Below are 16,913 nucleotides of genomic sequence, written 5' to 3'. Positions count from 1 at the left end.
TGAGTATATCACATCATCAATGAAGTATAATTACTTTTAGATATGTTTCATGATGTTGCCAAATTGTTTCAACTATTTTGAAATAGTTTTCCCTTAAAATTCCTTGTTCTCTTGTGATTCACGTCAAAGTCATTTTGTGGGCCATGTTGAAGTCAGGGATTGTGCTTAAATTGCTCCTTGAAACGAGATCAGCATGTCTATGTTTTTTTTTCTTTTCATTAGAACTATTTTTATAGTTGTAGGAACTTTAAAGAGATTTTTCTGGGAAAAAATAGACTTATTATCTCATATCTATTATTAAATGGCTTTTAAAGGCTATGAGGCAGCCCTATTATTAAATTTCAAGCCAACCTAGTATCTTTAGCTTGATGAGATTCGCAACTTGAATTCCACTTCCCTGTTATGCTGTGTATGATGCCATTTTCACAAAGCCAAGGACAAGTTTTGAGATACGAACTATCAAAAAAAGAAGACACACAGATTCTATTTTTTTTTAGAAAGAAAAAAAGACCTCTGATTTTATTGCTCAAATTTTCATAAAATAAATGTCCACCTAGATTTTTATAGTTGCCTCTAAGTATCAAAAATATGAAAGCTTTTATTATATACAGTTAAGGACTATTCATATCATAAAGATAGGTAATTTAAACAGCAGGATAAAATGAGGAAATTTTTCCAAAGAGACAAATATGAATGATAAGATTGTTATTTAAGAGTTTTATTTTTATTGACTATTTGTTTACTTGTATATCTGCTCATTCTTAGAGGAATACAATACATTTCAGTTAGTTCTAACTGAATTTTAAAAGTACAACTGTTACAGCCAAGACTGAACATAGTACTTTAAGTGTATACTGTTCTTCATCAACTACACTAAGATACCAGGAAATGAATTCCATAGTGTACCAAAATCTGTCTACCATTTTTTTCATAATTGCAAGTGGCATTCAAGGGTGAAAGGACCAAAGAGATAAATCTAGCAGTTCCAATACTGTGATATTGGTAAATGATAATTGTCAAACAATATTTGCAAAATACTAAGACTCCCAAGAGTTGAGATTCTGTGATTTCAGTAAGAGTGTGGTATTTAAAAATTATAGTGATTAGTGTAAAGTATGACAGAGATGATTTCAAAGTTAAGGATTATATAGCTGTATACAGCATCTTCTTATTTTAGATTATGTGACAAACCTAACATATCCATAGCTGAAGAGGACAGCTGTATTCTTTTGCTTAAGTTCATGTAAATTCTGAGAATAACATTCAGCAGCTACTTTCTGTTTCTTTCAGAGCCACTCCTTGGTCATTCATGATTGTGGAACCATTCCAGTGTGGGGATGGGGCTTTCCTCACATCATCTATTTTCCAACTCTCCCCAGATGCCAACTGAATGTCCTAAATTTCAACTCAATTCTAACATTATTTACCTGGAGATAGCATCAGATTCCCAGGTTAATGACTGCCTTTCACTTCAGATGCCAATCAAAAGTCCAGCTTGTTACCTGTACTTTTGACTATCTGGCTTGAAATCAAAGGTTCCCTTCTCCTTGCATTCAATTAATTTGATAGAGCTATTCACAGAACTCAGAAAAACATTTTATTTACTAGATCACTGGATATAATAGCCAGATGGAAGAGATGCACAGGGCAAAGCATAGGGAAAGTATCCAGAACTTCCATGCTCTCTGAACACCTCTCTCCCAGCATCTCCACATGTTCACCAACACGGAACCTCTCCAAACCTAGTCCTTTGGGTTGTGTTTTTGTTTGTTTGTTTGTTTGTTTGTTCGTTTGAGACTTCACTACATAGGCATAATTGATTAAGTAATTGGCCATTGAGGATTGAAGTCAATCTCCAGCTCTTCTCTTCTCCCAGGAGGCAGGGTGTGAGAGGAGGGATAGAAAATTCCAACCTCTAATCACTTTGTTTGATTCACTGGCATCCAGTCCCTATCCTTAGGTGAGGTCCGATAGTCACTTCATTAAACATGAGAAAAGCTCTCAACGCTGAGGAAATTCCAAGGGTTTTTAGGACCGCTGTACCAGAAGAGGGAACAAAGACCAAATCTTTATTTCCTGTTATTGTTAAGGAACAAAAATTCAACCGAGTGATTTAAAAGATCAAATTGACTTTATTGAATGATTCATGAATCAGACAGCATCCCACCTAGTAAATAGAAAGGAGCTCTGTAGAGCTACAAGAAAGGAAAGATTTTTTTAAAGGTATTGAGGAAATGGGGAAAAAGAAAATGATTAGCAAAGGAATCCATTGTTTTAGGCAAGATCATCCTAAGGGAAATGGAAGGGACCTGTTAGTAAATCTCCTAGTGCTGACCAAGAAATTCTATGTTGACTAGTTAAAGATTACATTCCTGGGGGGCTGAAACTGCAGTTAGATTAGGTATTAAGCCTTGGTTTGCTGATGTGGGTCTCTTGACTGACTATTGTGAGCCTGTGGCTGTCTTTTTTATGTTATAAATCACAATATCAGAGTTATCAATGTTTAAATTTTAACACTTCAACTTTTTGAAGACCTCAAATATACAAAGGTTAGGTTAACCTAAATTCTTTGACCCTCTACAAAATAGGCACATAAAGATCCCAGCTTTTTGAGGAATGGTTTTAATCAAGGTAGGTAGAATCAAAAGGCAAGAAAGTGAGAGAGCAATAGAGACCTAGTTGCTCTTTCCGCATCCAGACATAAACTCTACTTATTGTCCCTGTGGAGAAAGCCTCTTGATATTAATGGATTATTAAGGTTGGCTTGCAAGGTGGGGAAATGGGAGAGATGTCTTCTAAAATATAGATAAAGTGTTCAGTTCTGCTAGCTGTGCTGAAACATAGCAACACTACTTTTTACTTGACTATTTGAAATATTTTCTATGAAGTTCAAGAATAAAGAATATTTGGGGAGTCTCCTGTGTTTTACCTCCTGGTACCTTCACCCTGGAGAACATATACCTATGTTAGGAAATTGGCTCCCTTTCTGTTCTTATTTTTTTTTTCAAATCCTGATTGTTGTGATACTAATTATTATGTAACCTTTCCCTAGAATTTCATATTCCCAATATGCTTTCTTATTAATTTATTTTTAATATCTTGTTTAAAATAACAAATGGTAAATAAAATTATAAAAAATGATAATTTAATGAAAAGAATGGGAAATAAAGGATCTGATTTAAGGAAACACTGGATATTATAAGGCTATATTAAAAACAAATTACAAACATTGTACTTCCCTTAGTAAATTCACTCCTAGAAGAAGTATGAATGAACAATTCTAAAACTATTTTATTTATATACTAGGGTTAATCAATATGTAGGTATGAAGATAGTGAGCAAAAGAAGTTAGAAATAAAGAAGGAAGGAAGGCCAGAAGGAATCTTGTGATTCTGAACTGAAATCAGAGTAATAATATGGACTCATGGGTTTGTTGTTGTTAGTATAAATAGATATAGATGTGTGTATGTAAACAAGTTAGTATACATACATATATTTCCTACCTCTAGCCCCTGAAAGGATGGAAGCAATAATAATGAGCATAACTACCCCCAGTATTTGATTTCTAAACACCATTGTCCAGTAAAAGGGACTAGGATTCTTGGAAAGCTGGTTGATTCTAGAGCTGAGGCAGGGAAAATATAAGATTAGAGTCTAGAGTATCCTGTGGCTCTAGAAAGTAAGGAAGTGCTCAAAAAATGAACAACAACGATGACAACAAATGGTGTGTGTGAAAGGAACCTATATAAATAGCACAAGAGCTAACTGAAGGAGCTCCCAATGGACAAAGCTGGAACAACTTGAACATAAAGATAGTGTTAGTTCATAAACCAAGGAACAAAGTACCCATGAGCCCATATTGATGTTAATAAAAAACTGAATATATAAAAGAATAAAGGAGAAGGGTCAACTATTCTTTCCAGAAGAATTCCAATTATTGAATGTGGAAGGAATGAGGGAAATGGAAAATGACCATTCAAACACAGCAGTAATAATTGCCTTAGACAAGATTTATCAATAGATGCTAAAATGAGTGGGAACAAGTTGAACAGAAACAAGATACTGCATTGTCTTAAAATATGTCTCTTTAAACATTTAGTAACTTTACAGTGAAGAATCAACTGTAAGTAGTGGCTGTCATCACAAGGTTAACAGCACGTGATACATAACAACTTAACATACTCCCTGTTATAATGCACTGAGAAGGGCATGTTGTCTCCATAGTATCCTACTCAATAGTGCAAATCTTCAATCTAATTATGAGAAAACATAAGACAAATCCAAACAGAGGGACACTTTACAAAGTAACTTACCAGTATTCTTCAAAAGTGCTACAGTCAAAAATGAAAGACTGAGGAACTATCATAGATTGGAGGAGATGACAACAGCTAAGTAAAATGCGGAATATTGGACTAGTTCCTGAAAGAGGAAAGGGTGTTAGTGGAAAAACCAATCCTAACATACTATCTACTTATTTTGATGTAACGGTACAAGATTAATTTTTTAGTTTTGATAATTAATCTATGAGTCTGTAAGATTTTAACATAGGGAACATGCGTGAAGGGTATACAGAACTCTCTAATTTTGCAACAACTCTGGAAATCCAAAATTATCTCAAACATAAACATTTTCAAAAGTATTTAAACAACAATAAATATGTTTTTGTATTTTAATATATATTTATATATATTTAAATATATTATTTAATGATATTAATTATAATTAATTATATTATTAATTATATAATATAATTAATTATAAATATTATATATAATTATATATAATTAATATATAATTATATATTAATTAATTATATAATATAATTAATTACATTAATATATTTAATATATTATTTAAATATATATATTTAAATATATATATATTTCAGGTATATAATATGATATTTTGTTATACATATACATAGTCAATGATTACTACAGTCAAGCTAATTAACATATTCATCTCCTAACAGAAGTTTTTTGTTTATTTGTTTGTTTTTGTTTGTGTTTTTTTATGGGGAGACTGTGTGTGTGTGGTGAGACATTTTTAAAGTATTTTTAAATTTCTTCCTGTTTTAGACAGAATATTAAAATTTAATTCAAGTTTTATAGAAACATTGACAGCAACTTAGTCATAAACTTTTTTCTTTCACTGTAGCAAGAATATCTAACATAAGACCTAACCTCTTAACAAAATGTTAAGTGTACAATACCTAATAGCTTATTGTTTGGTATATATTTGGCTTCCTTGACTGAAACTTTATACCATTTGATTAGTAACTTTCCTTTTCCCTCTTCTCCCAGCCACTGGCAACCAGTATTCTACTTCTGGTTTCTATTAATTTGATTCTCACTTAATTTTAGATACTTCATACAAGTAGAATCATGCATTATTTGTCTTTTTGTGGTTTATTCCACTTAACATAGTAACCTCAAGGTTTATCCATGTCACATATTGCAGAAGTTCTTTCTTTTTTAAAGCTGAATAGTATCCCATTGTACATGGAATTCACCCACTTTTCTTTATCCATTTTCAGTATCCATTCACCCACTGATGGATATTTCGGTTCCTTCCATATCTTGCCTATTATGAATAGTGCTTAAACGAACATAGAGGTGCTAATATCTCTTTGAGATCCTGATTTCATGTCTTTTGTGTAAATACCCAAAACTGGGATTGCTGAACCATTATTCTATTTTTAACTTTATAAGGAACGTCTATACTATTTCCCATAGCATCTGCACCATATTTTGAATCCTGTAACATTGTGCAAGGATTCAAATTTGTTCACATCATGGCAAACACTCACTGTCTTGTCTTTCTTTCTTTCTTTCTTTCTTTCTTTCTTTCTTTCTTTCTTTCTTTCTTTCTTCTTCTTCTTCTTCTTCTTCTTCTTCTTCTTCTTCTTCTTCTTGATTTGCATTTTCCCTGGTGATTAATAACATTTAACATTTTTTCATATACCTGTTGGCCATTTGTAATTTTCTTTGACAAAATGTCTAGTCAAGGCATTAGCCCATTTTAAAATAAGGTTATTAATTTTTTTACTACTGAGTTATAGGAGTTCATTGTATGTTTTGGAGATTAACTTCTCATCAGATATATGGTTTGCAGATATTTTCTCCTTTTCTTTTCAGTCTGTCATCTCCTCACCTATGCAGAAGCTTTTTAGTTTGATGTAGTTTTGCTTGTTTTTGTTGCTTATGCTTTTAGTGTCATATCTATGAAATATTTGTAAATACCAATATCATAACACTTTTCCTCTATGTTTCTTTCTAGGAGTTGTATAGTTTTAAGTCTTATGTCTAAGTCTTTAATTTGAGATGATTTTTGTGCATGCTATAAGGATCTAATTTCATTCTTTTGCATGTGAATAATCATAAGGTCTCTTATTCTTTTATAGAATATAGTCTATGGATGGATATATTTTCATCCTCATCCCATGAAGATATACTTATTTCAGATTCCAATGTTTTTCCTGATAGTATTTATAAACTTTTTTATTTCTTCAATTATGAAAATAATACTTTGGGGAGCCTGGGTGGCTCAGTCGGTAGAGCATCCAACTTCAGCTCAGGTCATGATTTCATGGTTTGTGAGTTTAAGCCCCACATTGGCCTTTGCACTGACAGTGCAGAGCCTGCTTTGGATTCTCTGTCTCTTTCTCACTCTGCTCCTCCCACATTCACACTTTCTCTCTCAAAAATAAGCATTCAAAAAAATTTTAAAGAATAGCAATACCTTGTATGATCTGCAAAAAAAATAAATAAGATAAACTGAATTATTAAACAAATATTTGTTTATTTATTGGCATTTATTGAAAACCTACAACATGGATGATATTGAGGCATTTGAATGTTCTTCTGTTAATATTTGAAATATATGAGGAGGGGTATAAGTATCAGAGCCTGTGCTTTTGGGCCAAGTGACTGAATGGCCGCGCATATAAGAAAGTGATCTAGTGCACTGTGGATAGAGGGAGGCTAAGACTGAAGATGCAGTAGTAATCCCTACAAGAAATAACAAAGATCAGAATTAAGATAAAGATAATTAACACCGATAAGAGAAAATAAAATTCGGTAGAAGAGTTATGAGAACTCATCAGGTAAGGGGCACCTGGGTGGCTCAGTCAGTTAACTATCCATCTTTGGCTTAGGTCGTGATCTCACAGTTGGCACGTTCAAGCCCTGTATCAGGCTCTGTGCTGATAGCTCAGATCTTGGAGCCTGCTTTAGATTCTGTGTCTTCCTCTCTCTCTTGTGCTCCCTGCTTGTGTTTCTCTCTCTCTCTCTCTCTCTCTCTCTCTCTCTCTCTCTCTCTCTCAAAAATAAATAAACATTAAAAAAACTGATCAGGTAAAATGTTGAGGGAATAGGAGAAATTGAAAATGATCTTGATATCTTGAGAGTTTTACTCTGGAAGACTTAAAAAAAATGTGGTGTCTGTAATGATCATAGACAACTGGGGAGGAAGACCAGGTTGGAAGAGTTAGAGCAAGTGAAGCTTAATAACTGATTTAAATTCAGAAATATTCATAAGGCACTTAGGAATTTGATTATTTAATGTGGAAAAGGTCAGAACTAGCCAGAAATAGAGATTTTGTAGGCTTTGGTAAAAAAGAAATAGTGTTAAAACTCTGAAACGAATGAGCTTATAAATAGAAAATAGAATGGAAACAAGTAAAAGTCAGTCAGAACTTTGGATATCAAAGAACTTGTTTATAACTAAAGAAGCTCTTTATATCATTGGATTCAAGAAACACACATGTCTTCATTTAGATTTAAAAATAATCAGCTCTTTATTATGAGGCATGGAGAATATTTGAGCAACTTGCTTCTCTTTCTTTACCTGCCACTTCCAAGTTTCATGGTTCCTTCACAGATATCTAGAATTTCCCAGAGCAAAGTGGAGGAACAAAAAGAAAGTTTCTGCTCCTAGAAAGTAGCTTTGGAAAAATGCGGAAACTATAGGTGAATTGAAGAGACAGATTTACCATGAAGCTAGTACAACTTAAGTTCAGGGCTGGCTCTTCCTGTGTATGGGTATCACAAGATTCTTCAGTGGGCCTCAGCAACTTGTTTCTGGTCAGGTGTTTTTGCAAATTTTACAAAAATAAGTTATTTTAACCTCCATCAGTTAGGACTGGTCTCTCTTTCTATGCAGATTTCCCCTTCCCTCATTCTTTCCCTCATGCTAGGTGGTGGTGGAGAGGCCACAAACTCGGATTTCCCCTTCCTTCATTCTTCCCCCCCTTGCTAGATGATGTTGGAGATGTGGATTTTTGAATCCAGCAGGAGGCTACAGACAATTAAAAAAAATTGAGTTAGGAATGCATTTAGCTTGGGCTTAATGGGATTTGGGTTTAAAGTGACTTAGTTATATTGTTGGTATTGTTGGTCACCCAGCTTTTAGCAGAAATGTATTTCTGCTTGCATCATCATGATGATTTTTCTTTTTGCATTTAGTTTAAATTAACACAGGAACCAGAGACTGAACCTCAATTTCACTTTCCTTTTCAGACTGAAAAGTGTATTTTCATGGTAAAGAAGCAATAGTTAAAATATCATCTTTCTTTGCTTCCTTAGTAGGATAACTTCTTACAGGGAAAATAATCGTAGGGACTCCTGGGTGTCTCAGTCAGTTAAGTGTCTGACTCTTGATTTCAGCTCAGGTCATAATCTCATGGCTCCTGGGTTCAAGCCCCGTGTGGGGCTCTGCACTGGCAGTACAGAGCCTGCTTGGGATTTTGTCTCTTCCTCATTCTCTCCCTCCCTCTCTCTCTCTCTCTCTCTCAAAATAAATAAATAAGCTTAAAAAAAAGAAAAAGAATCATAGATAATAATGAATGCTCACCACTTCTAATTATTTTCAACTCCATTTTCTAGCTGAGGAAACTGAGACTTAGACAGGTTAAATAATTTTCCTAATGTTGCACAGCTCATAAGTGGCAGAGCTGGGATCCAGAGTGAGGGACTCAGGTTCTGGTCATTTACTTAAACCCCTGGCTCTCCATCCCTGGATTAGAAGGTGAAAGACCCTGAAGTCTTTGGGACTTTAGATGAAGCAGGTAATTTCTCAAGGTGCTCGGGTTTCTCATGAGATAGATGAAGATGGACTGGAATTTAGTGTTGGTAACTTTCGGATGATGTCATGGCTATTTGAGAAAGCTGTGGCCCTTTTCCATAAAGTAGAACAGACACTTACAAAACTTGCATATATTCATGGACTCCCTGAAACCCTTTTCTTAGCCCTATGTTAAAATATCCTGGACTAAGAAGTCTTTAAATTTCACACAAGTCTTATATTCTGCTATATTAAGAAAAGCTAACTTTCAGTTTATTAGTGACTTTTTAAAAGGGCAAGAGATTACCACTCCAGCAATATATTGAGTGATTGTTCAGTATGTGCCTTATTGATGGGTTGATTTGGGTTGTATTCTGTGGGTTTTTTTGTTTGTTTGTTTTCTGTTTTGTTTTGTTCTGTTGTGTGACCTTGACTTCTCTGAGTGCTGCTGAAGTCTTTCACTTAAAGACGTTTTTTTATTAAGAAAAATATTTCAAGTGCATTTGGATTGAACCAGTATGAAGAAGTTACGGTGTTTACGTGAAGCTAATAAAATAATTTATGTTTTCCCTGTAAATGAGAACTGAAAAACAACCAATGTGTCAATACCAAAATCAATTTGAAAAGGATCTACTATGAAATTAGGTTTCTCAAATAAAATGTAGTTTAACCAGAGATGCTCACTCTGTTTTCCTTCTTATGGGGATACTTTTCATTAGAATGTAAAATTGATGCCATGTTTTGAAGCCCTAAACTTAATAAGCATCAAACTTGATGTTTCAAGATCAAAAGATGGAGTTGCAATTTAAATGTATGGATTTTTTTATTAAAAAAACAAAATATCTTTGTGGAAAATAGATCTAGAGATATTTTGTGTATTCTTTCTATGTCACCTAAGAAAATTGCAAAAGCATGCATTCCAAGCTGTCTAAGGTTTAACATACACAGGCAGGAAACTACTCTGTATAGTATTTTTTTTTTTTTAATGCACTAGTAGTGTTCTGCCCTTGAGCCAAGATGAATTAATAATTTGGGTTTTTTCCTCTGTAAATTTTCTCTGTAAAGACTGTTCATTATTGTTGAATTTCAATATGATTGCAAATTAAATGATGCAAAACTCAATAAAGTAAAATACACAAAAGACCAATTAACATGTTATCTCAGTAAGTATATAGAAGAATGAGAGAACATACTGTTCCAGATAGTAGCATATAATTAAGATGTAGTCATAAATCAAAGAAATATTATAACTTGGTTAGGTGCACAGGTGGCTTTTAGAAAGATTGATTAGCTCCTCTTGCCCCCTTGAGATGTGAGTTCATAGTTATTCCTGCAAAATTAAACAGAATAATTTCTCAAACTTCCAACAGTGTGTATACTTCCATGCCAACAGCATGCTGGAGACAAATATTTGCAAAATGTTCATCTCCTTGTCCATTCCTGTTCCAGATGCTCTCTACGATGTCATCACCGTGGGAGCCCCAGCTGCCCATTTTCAGGGATTTAAGAATGGTGGTCTTCGGAAACTACTCCATAGATTTGAAATGGAAAGAAGAAAGTAAGTGATGAGAGAATGCATTAATGATATTATCTTCCCTTTGGAGAAGTTTGTGTATAATGTTAGGATAAAGAAGTTTGTTCCATCACAATGAACAATTCTTCAATTCTGCAACCCATTAAGTAACTTAAAGTTGTTGAAATGTCAAAAAAAAAAATACTTGAGCAGAAATTAAATTAGAATAAATGAAATGCCTGAGTGTATTGCTTATAGAGTAGTAGCATTATGCTGGCAGAAAAAATTTCTGGAAACCATGCTACCAAAATAGATACATTCTAGTATCTAGTATCAACTATGGCACATTGAATGGAATGGTATTCAGATGGAGATTTAGCTGAAAACATTCCACTTTAACTGTGAACCCAAAGATACTTGATGGAGAGCATGAGACCTAATTTATGACTTTGACCCTACTATTGATTTCCATTTTGAACTAAGTCCAGGCACATAACTATCTATCATTTAATTGTGCCATTTGAAAAAGAGACATCAACACAGAACTGTATCTGTAAAGTGATGAGATTAAAAGAGGAATCATATCCCTTAGGAGAAAGGCATGACACAAAAACTATTATCACTGATACTATTGCATCAGTAGTTTATCCCCCATGTACTCACCCCCAGGTACTGAGTTTATCCTGAGTTATCCCTCTAGCTATGCCTATACTCATGTAAACCATAAAAAGTATCATTCAGGTCTGAAGGATAACTTTACTTTCCTTTTCAAGCCATTACTCTTCTTGGATTAAGATCTCAAAGTTTGAAAGTTATGAGAACATAGTTATTCTCAGTCATAGTTGGTTTATTAATAGTATTAGAAAATCTGAGTGGCAAAACCAGAATTTTTTTTTAAGTTTTATCACATTTACCACATAACACATTTTTATTCAGTGTCCAGATGTTCAGGAAGAAAACATTCAGATAAATTATGATTGAATAGGTGACATACTATTATATTAATATATAAACTAATAATACATATTTATATATTTTTTTCTTGCTTTCAAGAAATTGACTTTGGTACAATACTATTAACTTAGCTATAGTCCTTATTCAGATTACTCCAGGTTTCATTTTCTTGTTTGGTTGGTTGGGTGGTTGGTTGGTTGGTTGAGAGGGTACAGATAGTGTTCTATGAAATTGCATCACAGATGTAAATTAGAGTAACTATCATCAAAATAATCATAAAGGGATGTTCTATTACCACCAAGAAACTCCCTCAGTGATTCCTTAATAGTCACACCCTCCCCAAAAACTTTCTGCTGCAGAAAGCTATTCTATTGCTTTATTATTTCAGCAGGGAATAGAAATGAGAATTGCAACCAGGGCATCTGAGGGGAGGGGCACCTCCTATTTAATTCATGGAGGCTGGAAGTCAGTTATCACAGACTTCACAGGGCAAGGATGCTATATCTCTTTACTGAAATGGGAATGGGAGTACAATACAGGTTTCTGTCCATGGGCTCTATCAGAGAGGGGTGTTTCTCACTGACCTCCTGCTGCACCATTCTTTGAGTCGGGGAGCAACCTGCCATTTTTATAATATCACCCCTAGAACAGACAAATATGATTAAAAGTTTTTTATTCTGTTTGCCCACCCTTTACTAATCCTTTGGCTTTTCTTGGTTGCTATTTTTATTTGGCATTTTACTACATTGCTGGGATGTATGAGACAAGGAAAAAAAACAAACAAAACAACCATGGAACTCACTGTCATGTAATTCTGTAAGTCTTGAGGCACCTAGTCAATCTGCCTTCATTTCTCCACCTCTTAGATTCTTCTGATAAATGACATATAGATTTTGTCCAGAGGTTTTTTTTTTTTTGTAATTAGAGAAGTAAAATAGATTGTGTTTACTCCATCTTTCCTGGAACTAGAAGTCTCTAATCTTAGGTGAGAATTCACCTAATCTATTTGCTTTTCTCAATCAAATTTTTGTGTTTATAACACAGCTAAAAGGCTGAAAACTGTCCGTAGGGCACATAAAATCTAGTTGAGCATGTACAGAATTGGCATGTGATGATACATGGAACCTAACCATGTAATTTCATAAAATATTACTACGTGCTGCTATTAAAGACAAATGTTGAGTTGTGTGTTAGATTTTGAATAGTATTTTTTGAGTTTTAAATACCTGCATGAATATCTGAATTCTTCACTATCCTTCACTTCACTGGGATGTTTATATACATATAATCACATGCACACACACGCGCGTGCACGCGCGCGCGCACAAACACACACACGCACATAGCCTTCTAGGATCAAATTTAAAATAAAAGAGAAAAATGCATCCAAAGCTTACAAACATTGATTTGCTTTAGGTTTTTCATATGTGTTATATATCCCATTGTTTTACTGATGACTTTATTAATAAAAAAAAACAATGAGATGTTTTTAATTAAAAAACAATTTGGTGTAGATCTCAAAAGTACTCTGTAGGGAAGTGATGTAGGACAAATATGGCTTGCTGAAGCAATACACAGATGAGCTTGGTATCAGCCTGTCCATCAAGTTAAGGGGTGATCTAAACAAAGACTTTATGCCTAAAGTGATACCATACTATTCAAATTATCTTTCTGCAGACTTTTTCAACAGCAAATATTGCACTTGTCAGTCAAAAGCAATAATAAAGAAGTAAATATGAGACTACATGAAATGAGTAACTTAAACTTGCACATTTATTTACATTTGGCACTGCAGGAAAGCACATTAAGTGAAGGAATTTCCTTCACTTCTTTCTTTTGATACCTCCCAAAAAGATAGCCAAATATTTTAAGTCAATTTTTTAGGGGAACCACCACAGCCATTTTCCTACTTCACCTTCATCTGTTTTCTTCTCAGCTATGTGAATGACGTACTGTCACCTGAGAACAGATGTAATTTATGTGTCTGTTCCTCAATGATATATTTTTTGATGAATACATTGACCACACAATGAAAAGGGTTTTAGTATAAGAAAGCCTTGCTCATAGTATTTATATAATGTAATTCAGATCACAAAAAAAGTATGTTTTAAAGACTACAAGAGGAGCGCCTGGGTGGTTCAGTCAGTTAAGTGTCTGACTTTGGCTCAGGTCATGATCTCACAGTTTGAGAGTGTGAGCCCGGCGTCTGGCTCTGTGCTGCCAGCTCAGAGTCTGGAGCCTGCTTCGGATTCTGTGTCTCCCTCTCTCTGCCCCTCCCCTGCTCATGCTCTGTCTCTCTCTGTCTCTCAATAATAAATAAACGTTAAAGAATTTTTTTAAATAAATAAATAAAGGCTACAAGATAATTAGGAAGAGTGGTCTTTTTTCTTTAATTTTTTTTGCATGTATTTATTTTTGAGAGACAGAGAGACACAGCATGAACAGGGGAGGGGCAGAGAGAGGGAGACACAGAATCAGAAGCAGGCTCCAGGCTCCGAGCTGTCAGCACAGAGCCCAATGCGGGGCTCGAACCCACAAACAGTGAGATCATGACCTGAGCCGAAGTCGGATGCTTAACCGACCGAGCCACCCAGGCGCCCCAGGAAGAGTGGTCTTTTTAAGCACAAATATCTGAGTATATTACTCCTCTGATCAGAATCCTTCAAGGAGTCCATGCCCATCCATTGGGTATTCAAAGCCAGCATGATCTCACCCCACCAACTTTCTGCTCTTCCTAAATGCTATACAAACTATTTCCCTAAAGGACTTCATACTTTCCCACCTCTTATTTCCTTATTCTGTTCCCTTGTACAAGAAATTCTTCTGTTTTCATCTCCCCATTATTTTCTGTTTCCTTCTGTCAAAACCATATACATGAACCTATTCAAACTTCCACACATCGTCCATCCTAAGGTTCTACCTTCTCTGTTATGTCTTTCTAATTTTCAAGTTGATTTGACTCTCTATCCTAATATATTATTTTTAATCTCCTTATAGCTTTATTAGGTCACAGTTATGATGTATTAGGTTTGTTCTTTTCTGATATTTCCGTAACAGTTTGTGATTTCCTTAATGAAAAGATGATGTCCTCTTAAAATTTGGATCTTCTAATGTACCCCACAGAGTACTTGGCATGCAGGTTCAAATTCAGCAGGCATTGGAATTCACACATGAATCAGATACAGTCTCTGATTTAAGCTGCTGAAAATCCAAGTGGGAGATCAAGTCTCACAAATAATCATAATACATGGACCAGGGGTTATCAACCTTGTTGCATATTACAATTCTCTTTGGAGCTTTAAAAGATTTTATCTAGGGGTGTCTGGGTGGCTCAGTCAGTTAAGTGTCTAAATTCAGCTCAGTTTGTTATCTCACAGTTCTTGAGTTCAAGCCCTGTGTTGGACTCTGTATTGACAGCTCGGAGCCTGGAGCCTGCTTCAGATTCTGTCTCCCTCTCTCTCTGCCCCTCTCCCACCTCTACTATGTCTCTCTCTGTCTCAAAAATAGATAAACATTAAAAAAAATAAAAATAAATAAATAAAGGATTTTATCTAGGAGTGCCTGGGTGGCTCAGTTGGTTAAGTGTCCAACTTTGGCTCAGGTCATGATCTCCTAGTTCATGAGGTCCAGCCCCATATAGGCTTTGTGCTGACAACTCAGAGCCTGGGGTCTGCTTCGGATTCTGTGTCTCCCTCTCTCTCTGCCCCTCTCCTGCTCACACTCTGTCTCTCTGTCTCTGTCTCTGCCTGAAAAATAAAAAAAGCATTTTTTTTAAAAATTAAAAGATTTTATCTATGGCAAGATAGCACCCCAGACCAATTAAGTGAAAGTCCTGGGAATGGAGCCCAGGTATTGGTATGTTTTAAAAGCTTCCCAGGTAAGACAAATGTGTAGCTAGAGTTGAGCACCACTGAGGCTGAGGAAGGGTGTGGAGAATAGAAACAAGAATAGTGACACAGATGAAATGAACTTGAAAAATGTATAGAACCTCAATTGATATGTAGCAGGAGGAAAGAAAATCTATGCAAAGTAGTATTTGTTGAAATAAGAATAATATTACAACTTGCATACTAGAACTTTGTGTTTAAAGAATCCTGAACTCACTAAACAGTTGCAAAACAGAAGCAAAGATGGGAGCTATAAGAATTTTGATTTGAGACAACTTGGGCTGAAGTAACATGCAAACAAGTAAAATTGAGCATATTATAAGGGTTTTCATGCTGTAAACATGAGATTTATATGAGCCAAAAGCCTAATTGCACATGTATTTTTTTAAAGACCAAAATTAGGATGTGTAAGGCATTGTCTTTAATAGTTACATCAAACATCTACATGTCCCTGGAATCAGTGATGTATCTGGAAGCTACTTAAAACTTGTGGATTCCTCCCTCAAAATATGATCATTTTTTTCCTTTTGTTATTGTTTAAAAGAAAGGGGGGAATTGCCACAACCACGCATATTTTGCCTGCTTTGATCATTTCTGATTTCAGCAGGAATTTCAGACTCAGCCAGAGCTTTGAGTAGGATCGTGACCTAAAAGCATAAACCTTTCCTTAAAATGAAAAAGTACCTCATGAAAACCAAGAGCCTTTATAAAGAAAAAGTACCAGTGAAGGGCAGTGTCAACTCTTGTTTGAGAATATTAATTCCCTGTGATCTGCCTATTCATTTGGAGCATTCAGAACCAACTCCCTGCAAATGACTTAATGTCACATGCCTGCCTGGAGGAGGAAGTGCCTTGGTCTTTCCACCCCTCCCCCCAGTCTGTCATTCCAGGTGCCCAAAATCAGTAGTTACTACCCCACAATTTCAAACAGAAGAGAGAAAAAAAATCACTTGGAAAAGTCATAAAGAAAATGAATTAAAATTTTACTGACAGGAATATTGTAGATTCTCCTTGAGCCTACAACAAGCTGAGCCCGTACTAGAATTTGGGGAAATGTTCTGAAGGAAAGCAGAATATTAATGCAAAGAGTTACTTACACAAATCAGTCTTACCTTTAAGAGATCAATGGCTATGTAATCATATGGCAAAAACTCTGAGGAAAACTTTCCTGTTACAAGGAGAAATACAAATAGGTATTTCCTCATTCTCTATTATAGATAGGAGACTGCTTGGGTAAAAGGAAAAATATTGCAGTAGGAAAGGAAGCTCTGTGTAGCCTCCAGTACAGCAGGCATTCAATAAACCAGAAATGGGAGAACTGGATGCAGAATTTCATACCACTACCTTTGATACATATTCTTCTTACGCTACTTAATTTGTGGGGATAAAACATAAAGTAACATTTTTAGTTAGTAATGTAGAGCTGAGATGTCTAAGCAAATCTGTCTGAGTTTTCCAACTCATCCCTTTTGTATTCTCTCCACTAACTATGAGCA

At 35.0% G+C, this 16,913-nt stretch overlaps 1 protein-coding gene across 14 annotated transcripts in view; it reads left to right on the top strand.

Moving 5' to 3' along the window:
* INPP4B (inositol polyphosphate-4-phosphatase type II B) overlaps positions 1-16,913 on the top strand; it is a 762,324-nt gene that overhangs the window by 593,236 nt on the left and 152,175 nt on the right. For all 14 annotated transcript variants that reach the window (XM_078445724.2, XM_078445723.2, XM_078445726.2 and 11 more), the window contains one exon: positions 10,513-10,621. In XM_078445724.2, the coding sequence (XP_078301850.1) occupies positions 10,513-10,621 (109 nt within the window). The remainder of the gene's footprint in view (positions 1-10,512; positions 10,622-16,913) is intronic.

Source organism: Panthera onca, chromosome B1 (assembly GCF_046562875.1).
Source record: "Panthera onca isolate mPanOnc1 chromosome B1, mPanOnc1 haplotype 2, whole genome shotgun sequence".
Taxonomy (NCBI): domain Eukaryota; kingdom Metazoa; phylum Chordata; class Mammalia; order Carnivora; family Felidae; genus Panthera; species Panthera onca.
This window is presented reverse-complemented; position numbering and strand designations above follow the sequence as displayed.